Source organism: Manis pentadactyla, chromosome 3 (assembly GCF_030020395.1).
Source record: "Manis pentadactyla isolate mManPen7 chromosome 3, mManPen7.hap1, whole genome shotgun sequence".
Classification (NCBI taxonomy): Eukaryota; Metazoa; Chordata; class Mammalia; order Pholidota; family Manidae; genus Manis; species Manis pentadactyla.
This window is the reverse complement of record NC_080021.1, coordinates 216,126,413-216,147,546: the sequence shown is the minus strand read 5'-3', so window position 1 is coordinate 216,147,546 and position 21,134 is coordinate 216,126,413. Positions and strand designations below refer to the sequence as shown.

General features: G+C 56.8%; 1 protein-coding gene across 3 annotated transcripts in view; it reads right to left on the bottom strand.

Moving 5' to 3' along the window:
- The window catches only part of ASS1 (argininosuccinate synthase 1), a 48,831-nt gene that overhangs the window by 25,677 nt on the left and 2,020 nt on the right, over positions 1 to 21,134 (bottom strand). For all 3 annotated transcript variants that reach the window (XR_005030512.2, XM_036913575.2, XM_036913574.2), the window contains exons 2-9: positions 19,222 to 19,282; positions 17,340 to 17,449; positions 15,357 to 15,425; positions 12,289 to 12,477; positions 6,767 to 6,823; positions 4,653 to 4,727; positions 1,384 to 1,454; positions 805 to 835 (exon numbers count right to left, since the gene is read on the bottom strand). Coding sequence is in view for 2 of the 3 variants with exons in the window: in XM_036913575.2 (XP_036769470.1) it covers positions 805 to 835; positions 1,384 to 1,454; positions 4,653 to 4,727; positions 6,767 to 6,823; positions 12,289 to 12,477; positions 15,357 to 15,425; positions 17,340 to 17,444 (597 nt within the window). In the remaining variant the exon portion in view is untranslated. The remainder of the gene's footprint in view (positions 1 to 804; positions 836 to 1,383; positions 1,455 to 4,652; positions 4,728 to 6,766; positions 6,824 to 12,288; positions 12,478 to 15,356; positions 15,426 to 17,339; positions 17,450 to 19,221; positions 19,283 to 21,134) is intronic.

Below are 21,134 nucleotides of genomic sequence, written 5' to 3'. Positions count from 1 at the left end.
AAAGCCCCCCTGGGCACCTTCCCCTCCAGCTGGCCTTCTTGGATCCCCCAGGCCCAGCTGCCCAAAACCCCCTCCCCTCCCCCCCAGCACACTTCTTCCCTCTGTCAGACAAGCCGCCCATCCCACCCCCAAACCCACCGCCTGGGTGTGGGGCCGAGCCAGGGAATGGAGACGTTCCCTCGGGGACAAAGAGATTTTTCTCTTCCCAGGATAGATTTCGCCCTGCCTCCTCCATCTCCCACGGTGGGCAGGGGGAGATACAAAGGAAAACCCCCAGGGAGAGAAATCCTAAACTTCAAACAGGGCCAGAGCCCAGCCTGGTCAGCCCGGAGGCCGGGGACAGGGGGGATCAGGGCGGCCTGCCTCAGGCTGGCGTGTGGCACAAACCCAGACAAATGGGTCCTGAGGCTCTAGTCTGGGCCCCCTGCCCCCCTTGCAGCAGCAGAGGCCTGAGAGCTGGTGGGCACAGGCTGGGCCCTCCCACAAGTGTCTCATCTGCCTAATTGCTTCTTTATTGTCTCACAATCACACTCTCCCTCTATGCTGCCCTGAAATATTTCCTTCCCCTATTCATCTCAGCAGCAATTAGAAAAAGAGCGCCAGGGAGGGGGGATCTTAAAGCGCAGCGTGGAGTGGGCAGGCAGAGGGGCGCCTGGTGGGGAGGGCGGGAGACACAGGCAGGGCTTGGCCCCAGCCCCACGCCCGGCCCCCCGTGAAATTTCAAATTAGGCTACAAACACATCAGACGGCGTCGGCTCAGAGCGGCTACCACCGAACACGGCGCTCAGAGGACTCGGGGGTTACCTTGGGGTTCTCCAGGATTCCAGCCTCGTAGCTGCGGGAGGAGACGGAAGAGAGGGATCAGCAGGGGACGGGCAGAGGGACGCGACGCGGCGACACCCTGCCACACGCACGCCCCAACACAAGTCCCGTCTGCCCTTTTCTCTCTGCCACAGCGGCTGCGGCCAACCCTGCCTGAGCAAACCGTCCGGCTGTGGGAACTGCAGGTTTGGAGAGGAGGCTGGGCGGTTTCCCTCAGTCTTCTGGGTGCCCAGGGCACTACGTCTGGGGGACCTTCATACATGCTGTTCCCTCTGCATTAAACGCTCTCCCCTGTGCCCTGGCCAGTCCCTCCTTATCCTTGAGGTTTTAACTTCAAATGCCACTTCCTCAAAGAAGCCCTCCCTGATACCCCAGCTAAGGCCAGGCGCCTGTTACTTACCCCAGCACTCAGCAGAGCTGTGAATGAGTTGTGAATCCCCCCATCACCGCCACCCTGCCGCCTCCACCACGCTATGAGGGCAGGGACCACATGTCAGGTCACTACTACCTCCTGGCTCGGAGCAGGTGGGCATAGCAGTGGACAGGTGGGCCATGTCTTACCTGATGTGCATGAGGTTCTCGTCCATGCTCCATGGGTTCTTGGGGGTGACTGGGATGGGAATTCCATGTTGCTGCAGGTGAGAGGTGACACAGGGAAGGTGTGAGGCAGCTCAAAGCAGACTGGACGGTCAGGGCCTGCTGTCCTGACTTTCTTTCAAGGTCACAAACATCCCTAAACCCTGGCCCCCGTTCAGTCAAGACCCTGGACCAGGGTCTCCTTCTCCTCCCCTGGACTGTCTGCAATGGCAGTCAGGGCCCCATTGGTGGATGTGCCCCTGCAGACACTCTAAGACCATGCATCTGACATGCTGTGGTGTGGATGCTGACCTGGAAGTTTCCTTCTAGAAGATTCTGAGTCTACACTTCAAGTGGCTCCTGAAATATTCAAGTGTTCCAGACGGTGTGCCTGAAGGTCTCCCATTTGCTGACGGCCACCTGACTCTATGAGCCAGAGGCTGGAATGGACAGAACTTCCAACATGGATCTCAACCAAGGTGTCTGTGCCCACATTGGGCCAGGAAAGGGGAGCTGCCCATGAGAGCCTCTAGCTCATGGTGCACGTTTGTGACGCAGGCCTGGCACATCCCGGCCACCCCTGCCCCCCACTTTCCCGCATCTAGCACAACTGCCATACACATCGCAACCCTGAGAAGGAACAACTCAGGCAGACCCCACCTCATCCTTTCCACTGGTTCTGATACATTTTGCTTCCCTAATGATCCAATCCATTGTACAAGGAGAAAACCCACCCTTGCCAAGATCCTGGGCTCAGAAGGCTGTCGGTGGCCACTCTGAAGGCCCACCTTACTCCGCCTTTTGGAATAAGGATAAAGTCGACTCCCTCAGCCACCCCTGCTGCCCTGGCTGACTCCTGGCCAGAGCTCAGCACGTGCGTTACACTCTGCTTCCCACCCCCCCCAATGCCTACGGGCGCAGAAGGCAGCTAAGTGGCCTTGTCCCCCCAAATCAGCCAAGACTGAACACTCTGCCTCCTGAACCCCCTTTCGGCACCCACATGAGTGGGCCCAGAGCCAGCCTCAGCCTCCGTCAGCCTCCGCTAGCCTCCGCCGGCCTCCACCCCCTCGTGGCTCCTGGGGTGGCTGCTCTGCTTAGCTTTCATTTCCCTCAGCTGTGAGAGTCTCCTCCGGGGAGCTGCGCTTCCTTCAACACCTCTTGAAGATTTCAAAATAAATTAACTAAAACCCTCTAGGTTTTCTTTTCCAAGATTTACCAGATTTGCTTTAAAAGAAATGGCTCACACCTACTGTATAATTTGTGTACTCTCCACTTTAAACCACACAGGGAGGGAACACCTTGTTTAGAGGCTGCTCAATGTTGGGGGCCACATTGAGCCCCCAAGATGCCCACAAGCTTGCCCTGTGCTCTCTCTAGGTAGAGTGAGCCAGGTGTGGGGACCAGGGCCCTGTGGCAGATGGGCTGAAATCCCTGGGCTGGGGGGCTAAGGAACCAGCAGACGGGGTCCCTGGAGTCTCTGTTTTGGTGGGGGGGCTTTGGAAACTCTCTGTCTTCTCCCTTTTCCACTGGCCTCCATCAGAGCAAGGAGAGAAGGGAGAAGGAATGGGGAGACGAGGGAAGAACAGGATGGGCACCCTCGGCTCCTTGGCAGGGAAATACACACAAGTGCCAAAAAGAGCGACGGTCCCTTGACCATGATTTTTGATCCCCCTCAACCCACACTGGGAACGCCACACAAACCCATCTTCAACATGTACCCAGGAGACCGCCCAGCTCTGCAGCCCCTCTCTTGTATCCTGGCTTAAAAAAAAAAATAATGGAGACAATAAGGATGGAGGATTCTGAGCATCTTTCCTTATACGATGAGCTTTGGGTGAGACAGAAAGTGAAGCAAATGCATGTTTTTTGAGTCTCCCAGAGCACCTTTAGGCCTGGGTGATGCACAGGTCTTGAAAGCAGGGGTTTGCGAAGCTCCAGTGGTTTTCGTCTCAGCTGAATCGGCTGCCTGGCTCTGAATTTTGGACAATGCCTGGCTGTTGCTCAGTTATTCTAGTCATTTCCTGGGTGCAGAAGCATTGCCTCCCTCCTGGGATCTGCTCACATTCCCCAGAGCTTAACTCTGATATCCACCTCCAAGGGAGGGCCGTGGGTGGAGGGACCCCGATGCATCTGTGCTGGGCAAACGATCCCTGTCAAAAGGTTATTCCAGAGAGAGGCTTAATGAAGTGACTTCTCCCCAAAATCTGGGAAGGAAGGACAACACCACTCCTGAAATTCATCTTGCTGGGAAAACCAGGAGCCGCTCCTGGCGGGGGCTTCATGGAAATGAAGGACAATGGACGGGTCAGCCCCTTCCTGAACTCCGACTGCAGGCGTGAGAATGTAGACAGGGCGGGGCTTTCAATTCATTATCCTCAGAGATGAAACGTGCTTCATATTCTGTATCATCGAGGAGATGAAGGGGGGCAAATGCCTTGCCAACCCAGCTCTCTTAATAGCTCTGCTATTTGACAATTTGTTTGGCAACATATGGGCTTGCTCTTGTAAACTCCCCTCTTAATAATAAAACAACAGATGGTAGAGGAGATCTTTCCTCCAAGCACTCCAGGTCTTAATGGGATGCTGGCGGCAGGGGCAGGGCTGCGTCCCTGCCGCGTCCCCTACCACGCGGCACCTTGGCTGCAGCAAGAGCTCACAGCCGGCCCTGGCGACTGCTATTTAAAACCTGAGCAATTTTCTGGTGTGTGCACCGAGTTGCTTTTCCCCGTCTGATTGATTGAGGCTGTTTGTCAAGGGCTGCCATCGAGTCGCTAAAAAGAAAGGTACCCTGGGGAGCGTCTAAGGATCTTGATGCAAACTTCTAATATGTTTTATTGTAACTTGTACTTCAAAAGAGCTGGTACGATAAAAGCCTTTGTCTGCCGCAGCCCCTCGGAGCGCATACCTGTTCCTGGGGAAGCACTGGGGACAACTGGTAGCCAGGTAATTGAGGGGCAGAGAACAACCTGGCTCCCACTCCTGGTCGTCCTCGGAGGGACACACCGTGGTGGCGGCAGGAGGCGGCTGGTGCCCTCTGGCTCAGCAGGCTGGGAGCCCCCCACGGAGATGCCTGGCCCACGCAGTAACCGCACCTCTGTGGGGCTGGACAGCGGGCAGCAGGGGCAGAGACTCAGTTCCCCAGGCATGCGGGCCAGTATTAGACTTGTGCCATGGCAGACTGCCCCCTCAGAGGGCTGTACCCAGAGGGCGGAAGGCAAGGGCTGGGGTGGCGCTGGAGACTCAGCCATACACACCTTCGCATAGTCCATCAGATCACTGCGGCCCCGGAACCGGCTGTAGAACTCGGGCATTCTCCAGGGAGCGATGACCTGGACACGGGGCGACGAGTCAGAGCCGGGAGGGCCCAGCTGCTGGCTTCCTCTGAGCCTCAAGCCGCGGGGCTGGCCTCTCTGCTAAGAGGCCCCGAGACTGCAGTGGGCACTGGGGGTTCTCCTGCTGCATCTCCAGACAGGATGCAGTCCATGTGGGGTGGGCAGGGGGACCCCATTAGACAGCGGAAGGATGGGGTCTGCCACACCAGGGGTGGCTGTGGGGAGGCCTGAGCGTCATGGCAGAATGGCCATGTGTCGCTAGGTGGGTCGCACTCCTTCTGGGCCTCAGTCTTCCCATCTGAGAACTGAGGTTTTGAGATAGACAGGCCCCCAGTTTCTTTCTGGTGCCCCGGTCGGAGGGCCAGGACCCCCCGCCACTGGTGACTGAAGGAGGGTCCCCACTGCTGCCACCACCCAGCCTGGCCCTGCCCTGGGAGGGTGAGGCCCAGAGACGACATTCACGCCCTCAACCTGCTTCCTCCCTTACTCCTCTTCCTTCTGCACCCAGAGCTGCTCTGGGTGGGGAAGGGGGACCAAGCTCGTTCTTCTGGGGCCCCACCCATCCCTGGAACCACAGTCCCCTGCCTTTGATGCTAACCCAGTTGGGACACGGGGATGCGTGGGCCTGAGGGGGGTGGGGGGGAGTAGGAGGAGACCTCCCCTAGCCGTAGACCGAGCGGCCCCCGGACCAGGCTCAGCACTGGAGACACCCTCCGGCCTAACTTTAGTTCCCAGAAACCAGCTTGGGCCCTGCCCCCAACCCCATCCCAGCCTCCAGGCTTGGCTTCTGCAGACAAAGACCCAGAAACCAGACACCCTGGTCCCCCAAGCCTCTGTGGGAAAACAGAGAGTGGGGGTCAGGGGACGGCCCCCATGCCCACCAGCCTCAAGCAAGTCAGCAGGCAGACACAGTCCTAGGGCTTTGCTCAGTCACCCAGTGTTTGGGGTCAAAATAGATCATTGGAGCTTATTACTGCCCACCTCCAGGCCACTCTCACCCTGAGAGCAGCTGCCGGCTGGTTAAAGGCACAGAGAAAGATACTCCACTTAAAAGACAAAAAAGTGGAAACCCCTTAGGGCCCTTTAGGGAGCTCATCTTCTGCAGCTTTAGCCCAAAGTGGCCTCAAAGGAGCGCAGACCTACGTGGCCGCCAGGAGCCACGTGTAGCCAGAGAACTGACACGTGGCCAGTCCTGACTGAGATGCGCTGCCGGTGTGAAGCACACTCAGATCTGGAAGACTTAGGACAAAAAAAGGACGTGAAACATCCATCGGTAACTTTGTTACATTGATGACATGTTGAATGATATCATTTGGATATACAGGGGCCAATACAATGTTATTAAAATATTTTATTTAAAAATATTACCTGTTGCTTTTTATCTTGTTTCTTTTACGTGGCCTCTAGAAAATTTTAATTACCCACGGGGCTCACGTTTGTGGCCCACGGTCCAGTCCCACTGCCTGGAGCCCGGCCCGGGGCCTGTCCTGGGTGGGGACTCATAAATACTGAATAAGTGAAGGAACGGACGGATTGCCAGGCAGATGCTGGGCAGCCCGGATGTGTGCTCTCATGCCTGAGCGGCATGTCACGGGCAGTAGCAGTGATTCCCCGGGATCCTGGTGACCCCACCCCAGGCGAGGACCCAGGACACCAGGGAGGGCTCAGGGCTCAGGCAGGGCGGGCCCGACCAGGGCTGGCAGCACTATGAGCAGCCCGGAGATCCCAGAGCTGTCCCAGTCTGCACCCAGGCAGCCAGAACCGCAAGCTGAGGGGCAGCCACATCTTTCTGTCCAGTGCCTGACCCAGCCAGGCACCTGGGCAGTGCCTCTGGGAAGGACAAACGGCCAGGGAGAGAGTGCTGAGCCCCCACAGCAGGCTGAGCAAAGGGAGCCCTCCGAGGGAAAGAAGGGCACCGCTCACCACAATTCAGGGCACATCGTCCCTGTCTATGGAACCTCCTAGGACCCCATGTCCCACCCCTCCGAGGGCCTCAGCCCCCAGAGCCGTCCCAGAGGGGAGAGGCGACATCTTACCTTAATCTGAGGGGCCAGGGAGTAACATGTGAGCTCGAACCGGACCTGGTCATTGCCCTGAAACGCAGAGCAGGGGACGGTCAGGAGCCCCAGAACGGGGCCGGGGCTGGACGGCGCCAGACAGCAGGCCTCAGGGCAACTCGGACAGGCCAGCTGATGGTTCTCTTCTCACCTCCAACCTGGAAACCTGAGGTAGGCCCTGTTATCAACTTGTTTTAAAAATGAAAACTGGGTGGTTTTGAGGAGGAAAGACCAGCTGCTGCCCTCCAGCTGCAGTCAGAGCTGGAACCCAGGACGCGGGACAGGATGCCCTGGTGCCTGGCGAGTGAGGAGTGGCATATACCATGACTTCTGTGTGTACACTGGCGCGCAAGTGCATGGGCACGTGGCCACGCGGCAGGGCACAGGGTGCACGCCGTAGAAACGCAGCACGTATGGGGCGGCATGCAGCAAGACATTCGAGAACACGGTGGGCACGCATGTCTCGGTACTTCAAGTGGTGAACACGTGAGCGGGGCTGGCGGCCTGGCCCCACAGACTCCAGGTCCTTCTCCAGGGAGCCCCCAACCTGCCCACACCTCAGCCTCTTCCCGAAAGTCCCGTCTGCCTCCTCTGCCTACCCCACCCCAGAGATCACAAGTGCAGGGCTTGGGCCCCATGGTGCTTTGACCCCTCATGTCTATAAAACGGGGAATCCGGTCTCCTCTTTGAGCCTCAGCTTCCCCATCTGTGCACTGGCTGGTTGGAGGGAATGGTTGGAACCAGGTGATCATTGAGAACTCTTTGCTCCTCTCTGCTGACAGGGAAACTGAGGCCCAGAGAGGGAAGGGACTAGTCCGAGGGCACAGAGCCCAGTCCAAGCCCAGGTACCGGGCCCCTGCTCCCATCCTGGTGTGGGTCCCCCTGCCTGTCTGCACCCGTGTCCTCTGCTTTACAGTGGGGACTCATCGGCCACCCAGGGTGCTGACGAGAGAGGAGGAAGAGCAGGCTGCCCACAGTGCTGGCCCCACCGGCCTGGCCCCGCCCCGCCCCCGGAGACCACAGCTCCCAGCGTCCTGCCTGCTTCCCACTGGCTCGCGGCCTGGAGGGAGCCTTAAGCGCTGTGGAAATAACAGAGGGACCTTTCGCCTACTGTGAAAACTGCACAGGCGCAGCGAGGCAGCGGCAGGAATAACATGTCATTTTCCAGAGTCTTGTCAGGCGACATGGAAATACAGGTTTCGGTCCCTCTCTGCAGAGCTGGGAGCCGAGGGGCTACAGCTGCTGTTCTCTGACATCCCCCAGGGCCACGGGCTGCACGGAGCCAGCCACCCCACTCACCCTTGGGCCAGTCCCTCTGTTGAGCACCTACTATGCACCAGCTGTCACAGGGGAGACCACCTGGGGCTGTGGGGTTTTTAACCCTTTTTGCAGATGAGGGAAGTGAAGCTAGAGAGGAGCTACCACTTCCCAGGGGCATACAGCCAACACGGGACGGGACGCTCCACCTGCTGGCTCACAGTCAGGTAACTGGTCCAAGCTCCATACATAACAAACTCACTGCATCCTTACAGCAGCCTCCTGGGGCGGGTTCTATTTTCATTTCCATCTGACAGAGAGGGAAACTGAGGCATGTGGGTAACCCATGCCGAGGACCCCAGGCAGCACAGTTCTGGGACAAATGGCACTAGATGAAGAAGTGGACTCGTGTCAGATTTACAAAGCACATGGCACTGCGTGTCCTGGTGATCATTTCCCTACGGCTTCGTGTGGCTACAATGTGGCTGTGCCTCCCCCGATGGGCACCCTGGGATGGAATCTGCCCATCCTGACCTGCACATGCACTCGTGTGTAGGTGTGGGTGCGGTGCCCTGTGGCTGCAGGGGCTGGGGGGGTCCTCCCATCTGCTCCTGGGCTAATGATACAGATGGCGCCACTTACAAAACTGCTCCTCTCAGCACCCCTGGCCCAGTCTCAGGCTCATATTTCCAGGCTTCTCTTCCAAAACCAGGGGGAGCGAGGAGGCCCTGGAAGGGCCACCCCAGCTCAAGCTCTGCACCAGGTACTAATCCTGGCTGGGCCCCAGGAGGGAAGCCGCCTCCTCCCCCAGGCCTTCACACGGGCCACTCCTGTAGCCTGGGGCGCTCTTCCCCAGGCGTCACTGCCTCACTCTTGCTTCCGCCGCGTCTCAGTGGCACCATCCCTCACCTGCTGCTGGGTTACACTCCGAAGTCCCTGAGGGCCTCCCCCAGCCCACTGGGTACCAGTGCCCCAGAGCCTGCAGAGCTAGGGCTGGCTGAACACCGTGACAGGAGTGAGCGAACGTGTGGAGATGGCATCTGTGAGGCCGGAGCAAGGCCCCCGAGGCCACGGCTCCCTCCATCCCCCGCCTCAGGAGCCAGAAGCCGGGGGAGTCCTGCAGCTGAGTTAGCAAATGGCCACAATGTCAGGACCGGCCATGCTGGGATCTCCTCGTCAGTGGGGGACCCCGTACTGCTTGCTTACACCCCTCTTCCTCTGCACATGAACCCCCTGCAGAGAGCTCTGCCAAGTGGCCCACTGGGATCTCCCTGTGGGGCTGCCAGCCTCCCACAGGCCCGGCTCTGCCTTCTGGGGGCACACGGCCTCACTCACCCGTCTGGACGGCACCCCCAACCAACCAGACCATACAGGCCCCTACAGGCTACGGGCACCACCTTCCCACCACCTTCTTGCCTTAAACTGCATCTCTCTGGCCCCCACCTGGGCCTTCCTGGCCCTCCCCACACATACCTCCAGTTCTAGAAAACTGCACCCAGAGGCCCCTGGGGCTTCTACTGGTTCTGTGAACAGGCACAGGAGCAGGCCTTGCTCGTCAACCCCAAGGCCCCCGGCTCCCCCACGGCCTTCCCGGGTGCTGACCGGGGTGGCCCCCAGTGACATTTCAAGTCTGACCCTGCCCTCTTTTGGACACTGTGTACTTCAAGGTCCTCTCCAAGTCCTAAGAGTCCACAGAACCACCACAGAGGGTGTTCTCAGAACCGAAGCCCTGCAGGACCCGGTGGGAACAGAGACCCCGGGTAGCCATGGTCTCTGTCAGTGACTTTCCCAGCACGGTGGACCTGGAGAGCCTCAAACCCAAGCCTCTGGTGCCCTCTTGTGGCCACACGGAGCAGCACACACGGCTGTGGGTAGCTATTCCCAGCTGCTTGTGGGCTTGTCAGGAGGGGGTCTCACGACCCCAGGGGCCCCCAAGCCAGAGCCAGACCCACCATACACCCACCCATTCATTCCACCAGCCTTGAATGCCACTCATCCTCAGCCTCGAGGGTACTGCTGGAGGCACCTTCTCCAGGCAAGAGCCCTTTCAGAATCCTGCCTTGGCCTCAGCTTGCATGCCTCCTAGAATGGGGAGCTCACTGCGCAGCTCAGATGAGACGGCCTGCAGCTTCTTTACTCTGCACGAATACTTGTTCTCGCTGACCCTGCTCTGCCTGCAGGAGCCGCCCTGCAGGTCTCATAATTGTATGATGAGCGCGTTTCCCTTCCGCCGAGTTTGCAGAGTGCCAGGCCCCTGCCGAGCACTTTACTAGAATCAGCCTATTTGCTGCTCCAGACAGCCCCATGAGCTGGTTCTACGTTATTCCCATTTTGCAGAAAAGGAAATGGAGAATGGGGGGCAGGGGGTTCACAGAGCATGAAAGCAGGGAGCCAGGATCAGAGCCAGCCGAGAAGCCTCTAGGCCTGGAGTCCTGACCTCCGGGTTCTCCCGCACGCCCTCCCTCCACCCCTGCTCAAGCGGAAGGCGGCAGGCAAGCCTCGGCCCCAACAGCCCAGGCCTGCCCACCTCTCCATGTCCGATGTCCCGCCATCCTGCTCAACGTGTGCTCAAAATGAGGGTGTTGGTAAACGTAGGGCCACAGGTCTGTGTGTGAGAAACACTCACCAGTCCCTTCCTCCACAGAGGCCCACCATTTCATTCCAGAACATTCCCCAACATCCCACTTGGGGACTCGATGGTCACCCCTCCCAGGCCTCCTCACTGCCTTCAGGATGAAGCCAAACCCCTGGGCATGGCTGCGGTTCAGCCTTGACCCTACAGCTGACTTCCCACACATCCATTCCCCCTCTCCCCTTCTCCTTGCTCAGACACAGGCTCCCTGGGGATGTTCAACACTATTTCTATGTCCAGCACGCGCCCCACCCTCTGGAGGTTCCCACAAGCTCGACGACCTAGTGCCCAAGCAGATACGTGGCCATGTGAGTTTTCAAGGACACAAAGCAGTGCCACCCCAGTGGGGTGGGTGTTTGCAAGGCCACCCTCAAACCACATCTTCTCTGTCCAGCTCTTGGCTGTGAGGTTCCCTACATCACAGCGAGCCTGCTCCCCATCAAACACAGACCGGCCCAGGGTGGGGGTGGGGGTGGGCTGGGTCAGGTTAGCACGGGTGTGCTGCTGGGGTAGTGAGTTCCCTGACACCAGGGGGTTCAGTCTGCTGACTGTGGGTTGGTAAGGAGCCAATTCCTGTAGCAGGCGACTGGCATGGTGTCCACTGTGAACGCATGACCAGGCTTTATAACAACATGACCTCACAGCTGCCAACATTGTTAGTATCTCGTTTTTGAGCACAGCCACCTTTGGGACAGTGTGTGCTGGAGGCTTTTCTGCCTTAAGACCCTGAGGGGGGCTCCTTCAGTCTGCACTGGACACACAGGGGCTGGAAGTAGGGGGTGTTATGGGGTGAACTGTCCCCCGCAATAAGTTGAAGCCCTAATCCCCCAGCACCTGAGAATGGGACCTTATTTGGAGATGGGGTCTTTACAGCGGTAGTCGAGTTAAGGTGAGGTCTTAAGGCTGGGCCCTGATCCTGTACGACTGGTGTTCTTATAAAAAGGAGAAATTTGGACACAGACCAGGCATGCACAGAGGGGAGCCGATGTGAAGATGTAAGGGTCACGGTGATGCAGCCCATCCCAGAAGACCCGAGAGGGCTGGGACCCTTTTTGCCCTGGCCCCTTGGGAGGGAGCACAGCCCTGTGAGACAAACCCGCGTCTGTATTTAAGCTGCCTGGTCTGCGGTGCTTTGGTACGGCAGCCCTGGGAAACTAAGGCAGGTGTCATCCCATTTTGCAAATGGAGAACTGAAGCTCAGGGAGGAAAGGCCTTGCCCAAGGGCACACGGCCAGGATCAGGCCGCCCTCTGCTATTTGGGTTTCCAGCCCTTTCCACTGCATGGCACGGCAGCACATGCCCCGTGACCTAGGCCGGTGGCAACGTCCCTGAGCCTCAGTGTCAAGTCTGCCAAATGGGGTGACAAGGTTTTCCCTGCACACAGAACTCACATCACACGGGGCTCAGCTGTCACCGCTCCCGGACACTCACTCCTAGTAATATTTCTCCTATTCAGAATGGACAGGCCAGTCTGTCTGCCACGTGCCCTACTGCTCTGGAGGCAAAACCTACCGCTGTTTGAAGGCCATCCCTGGCCCTGGTCGCCTGGGTCCCCCTCTGCCTCCTTCTCCCTCGGCCTCGCCCTCCCCAGCACAGTCATCCTCGGCCTCACCTTTCCTGTGGCTCCATGAGACACATACTTGGCCCCCTCCCGCTGGGCAATCTCCACTTGTTTGCGGGCGATGCAGGGCCTGGCAAGAGATGTGCCTAGGAGGTAGCGGTCCTCGTACAGTGCACTGGACTGGATGGCGGGCCAGATGAACTCCTCCACAAACTCCTTACTGACATCCTCGATGAAGACCTACGGGGGTACAGGTCCGTGAGAGGGAGCCTCGGCAAGGACGGGGTCCAGCCAGAAGAGCCCCAGGGGCCTCAAGTGCCCGCACCTGAGGCAGACCCTGTTAATGGATCCTGGCTAGCTGTACCCCCACTTTTCCTTCTGCATCTGCAGTAGACACCATTAATCGATCCTAGCACACAGTGCTATTACTGCACACCCCACACTAATGGCAGACATCGCTAATCAATCCTGATACACCATTTGTAAATCCCTCCCAGCTCAGCATTCTGGGCCTGAGATGAAACTTACTTACCACCTAAGATTTAGAGCCATAGGCAGTAAATAGTAATCCACAAAAGCTCTCAACTGGGGATGATTTTGTATCCCAGGGGGCAGTTGGCAATATCTGGAGATATATTTTGTTGCAGCTGGTGGATTTGGGGAGGGGGGTTCTGGCATCTAATATGTAAAGGCCACCCCACGGATGCTGCCAAACACCCTACAGTGCATGGACAGCCAGCCACATGTTAATAGTGTCGAGGTGGACAAACCCTGATCTGGAGGAATTGCTCTCAAAATCTGACCCTTGGGGGTCCCCAAGGCCCTTTCAGGGAGACCCTAAGGGAAACCTTTTTTTATGATGATCTAAGTCCTTATTTGTCTTTGTGTTGACACTCACATTGAACATGCAAAAGCAATGATGCGTAAGAGCCAGCAGCTTGGCCACCCAGAGCAGAGGCACCCAGTGACTCACAGCCGTCACGGGCTCAGGGCTTCACTTTCCCAGGGCCAGTTTCACCAAGACTGGTTTTAAAGAAGCTATAAACATGATTCCTTTTGTTAAATCTCAACTCCTGAGTAAAAAACGTGAAATACACACGAAGCATTTCTGTTGCATTCCAGACTTTCCACACAGCACTGTTTCTCTGTGAAAGGGACTGACAGACAAAATTGGTCGTTCAGACTTGGGTTTTGGCCAACATTTCAAATATGAACAAAGTGACCCTGTCACTTCAAGGAAAACTGAGTATTTGTTGCCAATGATAAAATTCAGGCTTTCCAGGAAAAATTAGAATTATGGAAAACTTGAATCCGACTTCTTCGTAAAATTTCTGATGTGAGTAGTGGTGGTATTGACACAGGTGAAGTTTTGGTATTTTATAATGGAACGTATCAACATTTGGAAGATCTGCATAACACAGTGACACAATATTTTTCAAATGAACAGTATATGTTTGAGTGGGTAACAGACCCACTCAAAGTGCAGGACAGAGCAGTGGGTTTTAATGCACGAAAAATTCATTGCTACAATTTCAGAATCCCCATCCCACTAATCTTCTAAGAAACGATCTTCATTTTGAGTTTTGCTGCAGTTATCAAAGAATATCTCCAACTTGCTGAAAAGGTTATTAAAATATTCTTCTTTTCCAGGGATGTGTTTGTGAAGCCGTATTTGCTTCATAACTTCTACCAAAACCTCACGGTCTGACTGCAGGAACAGCTACCAGAATCCATTTGTCCTCTGTTAAATCAGACATCAAAGAGATTTTCAAAAAGGGAAACCAATGGCACTCTTACCAAAAATGTTTATTTCAGAAAACTGTTATTTTTCATGAGTAAAAAACATTATTTATGTTGACATGGAATGTTTAATATTGTTCTTATAAAATGAATTGATATTCTAAAAATTTCAGCTTGTATTTCTAATGTGGTAATACTGATAGTCATAATCCACAAAAGCTTTCTGGGGCCCTTGATAATTTTTAACAGTTTAAAGGTGTCACAGGACTTTTTGTACTATTTTTGCAACTTTTTGTGAGTCTATAAATTATTTTAAAATGAAGTGATTTTTTTTTTTTAAACATGAAGCAAAGAATGAAAGAAAATGAGAATCAAAAGAAAAGCAGCGGGGACAATATCCAGATGTTATATGCATTAAGCAAATATTAACCAATTCCAAATAAATAAGTAAGAGTCTAAGGGATCCAGAGAACAAAAGTTTTGAGAATCCCTCATCTAGAGTAATGAACTGAGGCCTACACTTGGCACAAAAGCTCAACTCATGTGCTGGCTGATCCCGCTTTCTGGGCTCTGCTCAGGTATCCCCTCTCCTCTCTGACACCCGGGGCAATGTCCGACCAAGGAGGGATGTCCAGTTTTAGGTCCACGCCCGGCGACGTGAGGTGGGACTGTGGGTATTCACTCCCTCATGCGTTTATTTTAACGTGTTAATTGAGCTCTTACTATGTGCTGGGCTCCTTTTAGGTTCTGGGAACCCCACAGAAGTACCCTGCTAAGGAACCAGTTCTGACCAGGAGGCGGGCTGGTGGCTTCTCACACCATCCCTGCGGTGTGCCCTGCTCACATCCTTAAGTGAAGGGGCACAGGTGCCAGGGACTTCTCCATGGCAGCAGCTCACACTGCACTGTGAGCCCCTGTGAGCGGGTCACCACATGGTACCTGCACCCAGCACAGGGCTTGCCTGCCACATGATTAAACGCTTAGCCAACACACTGAATTCAACTGGAATTTTCTATTCTGCTGGATGGATGGAAGGATGGGGAGATGGGCAGAGAGATAAAAGGAATGGACAGGTACCTGGACGGATGAACGGATGAGTGACAGAGGGGATGGGTGGATGGACAGAGGATAAAAGAGGGATGGGCAGGTGGGTGGACGGATGAGGAAGAGAGGGGTGGGGAGGGAGCTGTGTGGAAGACAGGCCAGGGGAGGCAGGGAGACGATGGCATTCACACCCCCGAAGGCAGAAGGAACTGTGCTCAGGAGGACCAACTGGAAGGGGTGCAGGGGACTAGGGGCTCTGGGACAGGAACGCCCCCTGCTGCCCCCGCCATAGCAAAAGCCCACTTCCAGCCCCAGCCCCACCTCCCACTCGGTACCTTTTTGGCCCCAAGCTTCAGGGCCTTCTTCCTGGCTTCCTCGAAGTCTTCCTTCTGGCCGATGTTGGCCTGAGGAGAAGCAGAAAGGCACACTCAGCCCAGGGTGGAGAGAATCTCAGCCCCCTCGGGGGAGCTCTGGGCCTTCCAACGGAGGTGTTTTCCATTTAAGGGGCCAAGGTCACAGTGAGAAGGAGGAAGACACAGGCGAGGCCTGGAGAGGCCGAGCACTTCCCGGAGCGCGTGCAGGAGCTGCCTGGCGTGCGGGTAAGTGGTTTCTGTGAGCCGGGGACGGCGGTGCCCGGCCCTGAGCACAGGGGCTGCTGGGATGCAGTTTGCTGTCACTGCCTGGAAAGTCTACAGCTTCCCCTGAACCATCTCTCTCTTCCTGGAAGCTCCCCCGAAGTCAGTACGAAGTCGGCTTGTCTGACGCTGCCCGACCCCAGCTCACTTCTCCAGCCAAGTGCGGGGACCTGAGCGGCCCAAGGCCGCTGAGCGCGCAGGAGGCAGAGGCCTGAGCGAGGGGCTCCGGCTGCCCCTGCCGCTGGCCCGACTCCGCTTCTCACAGCCACTGTCCAGACCTGCTGTGCTCTCTGCTGGCCGCACCCTGGCCTGCTGCCCCGGCCTGGGCCTGCATTCTGCTCACCACACTCTGAGGCCCTCCCAGAGCTCAGCTGCAAGCGCTTTTCTCAGGTGATACGAAGCTTTTTAAATCTGCCCCAGCAGTTGGGTCTCTGGACCACCAGCCGCGCTGCTGCGGCCAGGTGCGCACACCCCGGCTCCTTGCACCTACCTGAGGCTGAGGCTCCTACTTACCAGGCGTCCGGGAGCAAGGACTTCCCCTCCCTGGGCCTCCGCCCCCCACTAAATGACAAGAGGACTGGACACCGTTAGGTACATGGACTCTAACTGCAAACAAACTGCTCTTGATCACAGCTGAGCTTTTGTCTAACCGGAGCACCACCCTCAATGCCTCTGGGAACAGAGCCTTCTTCCCTGGGACCTCTTTCCACAGGGATGGAGGCGAGCAAATCGTGTCTCCTGCTCACCACGGCCAGACCCTTCAGCCAGGCCTAGCCAATCAGAGTCTTCCAGACACCAGGGGGACCGAAGCTTGGGTGGGCAGGCACTCAGGCCGAGGAGAGCAACCCTAGACCCTACTGTCACAGCCTCAGGTGGAGGCCCTCCTTTCTCTGGGAAAGCCAGGCTGCGAAGTGAGCCTTGCCTGCCCTGTGGAGAGGCCAGGAATGAAGCCAGAGATGGAGGCAGGTCTGGGTAAGAGCCTGGACCCAGCCTTGTCTGAAGCCTTCGCACCCCTGGGCTTCTTGGTTATTGTTTTTGCTTATGTTGTATGAGTTGGATTTCTAGAATTTTTGGTTTTTGTTTTTGCTTATGTTGTATGAGTTGGATTTCTAGAATTTGCAACCAGGAGTCCTGATGAGCACAGCCACACAGAGGAAGATTCAGAGGCTGCACCGGGCTCATCAGAAGCGGAGTGGGGTTGCTGAGGGCTGTCAGCACGGGCCCTGACTCGGGAGCAGCATCATACATGACCTACTACCTGTGACCTGTGACCCACCTGTCGCTCTAGAACTAGGTGATCTCCAAGGGCTCTTCCAGCTCAGCCACCGGAGGCTTCTGTCATCTTTGCTGGATTACTGGGGGCTGACAAGGGACTTCTGGGAAGGAGGAGACCATGCCTTCCCAAGGCCAGCAGCAGCCCCGAGCCCACGGTCCCTCTCCTAGGCTGACCTGGCAGGACTGCCAGGCTCACTCTGGTGACGCCCACCTGGTTACCCCCACATGAGCCAGCCTACTGCGTGCTCAGACCTGGGGGACATCAAGAATGTTCATTTTCCAGATGAAGAAAGTCAGGCAGAGCAATGAGAAGCATTTTCCTACAGTTCATTCAAGACAGGCTTAGAGAGGGCGGGCAGGCAGGGGGACAAACAGGTGGGAAGACAGACATGCCAGGCGCCACCTTACCAGGTAGGCAATGACGTCATAGCCTTGCTCCTTCAGCCACACGAGAATGCAGGAGGTGTCCAGGCCGCCGCTGTAGGCCAGAACCACGGAGCCCTTGCTGGACATCTTGTCTGGAGGGCGATGAAGGGTGAGTGACACAGGGCCGGCCCCGCCCCACCCACCAGTCCTGCAAACAGCTCCTTCCTGGCCTGTCCCCCAGCTGCTGCCTTGGCCCTGGGCAGCCTTATCCCCTGACGAGCTGCCACTGGGGGGGGGTTGGGAACAGAAGGTCCACTGATCATCAGGGTCAGCTGAGCTGTTCCTTCCTGCAGCCGCATTCCGGCACCCTGGGCGCCCCACCCCACCGCATGCCGTGCTGGGGCCCTGACGCATGTCTCTTGGAGCCAGTTCTCCACCAGCTAGAGAAGGTGCCTGAGGCTGAGCTGTTTGGAAGAGGCCGGGACGTGAAGGATGCACAGCAGCTGTGAGACTTGGGAGCAGCTGAGGGCCCGAGCTTCCAGCAGCCCACACCTCCCCAGTCAGAGCTGGCCCTTGCTAAGCCCTGACGGTGCCAGGCATGGCACCCTCTTACCCCACTGCGACCCCCTGAAGAAGGTATTGTCATGCCCCTTGGGGAGGTGGTGACAGGGGCTTAGGGAGGTCAGTGGGCAGCCAAGGTGACAGGGATGTGCCTGGCTCCAGAACCTGGGCTCTTCCCAGCATGCAGTGCTGCCCCCCAGCTGTAGGGGGAATAGATGGCCAGGGGCGGAGACCCTGCCCCATGCACCTCCCCTACCTGGGGCCCCAGTGAACCTTCACACTGTGGGATTCGGGGCTCTTTCCAAGTACCTCTGGGAGGGGAACCACAAGAGACCCTGAACATCTCAGTGACTCAATTCTGAAAACGCTCAGTTGGGAGAGGCTCAGAGATCAACCTCAGCCCCCCACCCTCACTCAGGGTGTAGATGGAAACACCGAGGCCCAGAGCGGGAAGGAGATAGGCAGGCACACGGTACCTCTCCGTAACCCTCCCAGGAGGCACGGATGACAGATCTGTCTCTCTGCACAGGGGCAGATGTGTCCCACCCTGTCCCTCTCCACTACACGGAAGCTTGCAGAAGGCACCTGGGCCTCCTGTCTCCTTGCCTTCACAGCCACTGTTCCTTCTGTCCAGGAGGCTCTCCTGAACCCTCAGCCGGCATCAGGCCTTGCCCCACACTCTCCACCTGCCTGAGAGCACAGGCTGTTAGAGTGCCCACTTCGCTGAAGAGGAAACTGAGGGTCAGAGAGGTGAGGTCACTTGCTCAAGGTCATAAAGTCAACCTGTGGCAGGGCCAGATTTGGACCCAGGCCATCTGGTTCCAGCCTCCGTGGATGTGGCCTCAGCACCCAGCATCTATAGCAGACATGCTTGTGCAAACATGCACACTGGGAAAGATCATGGACACCCCTTCACAGATCCATGGGCCCTGCCATCACCACACTGACGCAGGCTCCTGCATACTAACACTTCCCATGTGCCCAGCGGTTCAGAGAGGCCAAGTACTGTCCTGGTGAGTCCTGCACAGCACAGCCTGGACACAGAGCCCGACATGTAACTAGGACACACATCCCACGTGCAGCCCTGACACACCTCTCCGGCCTGCCCACTGCCAGCCCAGGACTCACATGCCCTTTGGATGTGGAAGGGGACACCCCATGGGACAGTGGGGCTGGGGTGTTTTGATGGATGTCCACAAGGCTCCCATTCACTGGGCATTCAACCACCTGCCAGGCCCTGTCCCTGACCAACTGGGCTGCCGGTGACTCCGTGGACCCTGACCCTGGGGTCAGCTGACAGTGCTCACAGCAACTGCAAGGAGGGAGGTGGGAGGCAGGCAGGAAGGACTAGGGTAGCCAGTACCTGGACTGGAGGTGTGGGTTCCCGGCTCCTGGAATCTGTGTTCACGGCTCGGTGAATCACTCTGCAAAAGCAGAAGCTGCTCAGCTGCCTGGCACGGCAGTCTGGGTGACGCCACTGGCCCTGAACGTGGCCTCTCCACTGGCTTGGAGCAGCCTTGCTAAGTGAGGAGATTTGGTGCTGGGGCAAGGTGTGGTCTGGGAAGCACACATGGCTCAGACAACCTCGGTGGCTGGGGTGGGCTGCAGACAGTGGGAAAGATGATGCAGGCCCCAGGTTCACCCAGCTCTTAGCATCACCCCTGCTTTGCCACCTCCCCAAAGCACCTGGAACCCACAGGGTGGGCACTGGGGTGGGGGAGCAGCAGCTCCATGGTGACACATAAACCACCTGTGCCTGCCCCACTCTGCCCCAGTGGCTCCCCCACACCTCACCTGGCCCACCAGAGCATGCCATGCTGCACTCTAATCCCTCCCGACCCCCTCCACGGGGACAGGGACCATTCTGTAGACATGCTGGGCATGTGGCAGGCACTCAGAACAATGCTACTGATTCTACTGTCTGGAGGTCAGGTCCTCACTCACAGAGAGCTCTAACATCCCTTCCGAGCCTGACATTCCATGCATGCTCTCATCCAGAATCACGGAACTCCTCCTGCTTGCCAGGCTGTGTGCCTGTGTGGGCACCAGGGACTGCAGCCCCTGCGGCTGAGCCGTGAAAGAATGTGTGCACTGGGGGTGGTCCCTGAGTGAACGCGGGTGGCTGTGAAGTGTTTGGGCCTGTGTGTGCACACAGATTGGCAGGGCAGGTGGGTTGGGAAAATGATACAATCTCACATGGGCATCGCCCCTGCCTTCTCTGCACCTGCTGAAGCTTCCTGGCCCTCAGCCAGCCAACCAGGTCCCTGGGCAGAGAGAGACCAAAGCCTTGGCAGAAACTAACTGAAGCTCAGGCCTGGATGAGTCGGGAGAGAAGGCAGCTTCCAGTGAATGGGCTAGGCCAGCCTGGGCACTCCCTCAATTCTAAGAAAACTCATGCACTCTAAACAGTCAAAGGTGCAACAGTGACAAGAGCAGATACTATGTTTAGTGCCACACAAGCTTTATTTCAAGGTGGAGGCTTTATTACCACCCCGAGGCTCAGAAAAGTTAAGCAACTTGCCCAGGCCACGAGGTAGCGGATGGCAGTGCTGGGATTGAGACCCAGGCTGACTGCAGACTGTCTGCTCTTTACTGCTCTGTGTCCTGTACACTCTGGCCTCAAGGAGACCACAGTCTACCCCTCACTTTATGCGTCTTTCAGAAAACAAAATTGCCAATGAATCACCACTGATCAGTATGCCATTTCTCTGTGTGTTAGGGCTACAACCTGGTGTCTGGAACCCCACCTGACATTCTAACTCAGCTGAACTGGGCTGATTAGTTTAAAGCCCTCACACTACTTAGGCCATAGACTACTCTCTGATTTTGGGGTTTACCCATTCTAGGACGGCAGCTATGACTTCTCTGTCCTCATTGGTGTCTATACAGCTAGGCTGCAATTCCGAGCTTTGACCAGGAGGTGTCGCTATCAGGATTCGACTGAACTGGGGCCTGATGACCTACACATCTTCCCTAAAACCCAGACAGGGAGGGATTTTTCTTGCCAATTGACTGAAGAGGAAGCTGAGGTCAAGAGGCTTGCCCTTGGCTATACACCAAGCGGGTTCTCAGCTGTGGGATTCCCGGAGCCTGAGAATCCAATCAGGAACACTGGCTCTTCTGGGGGCACTAGCACTCCAGCAAATGTTCTCCACCCACGGTTTGGGGTCGTGTGAGATCCAGGCTGGTGTAGAAAGGTCAAGCCTCCAGTTTTGATGAAAAGGCCCTGAGGTAGGGGGGTAGGGGGCCTAAGGAGGTCTCACCATACTCTCATTA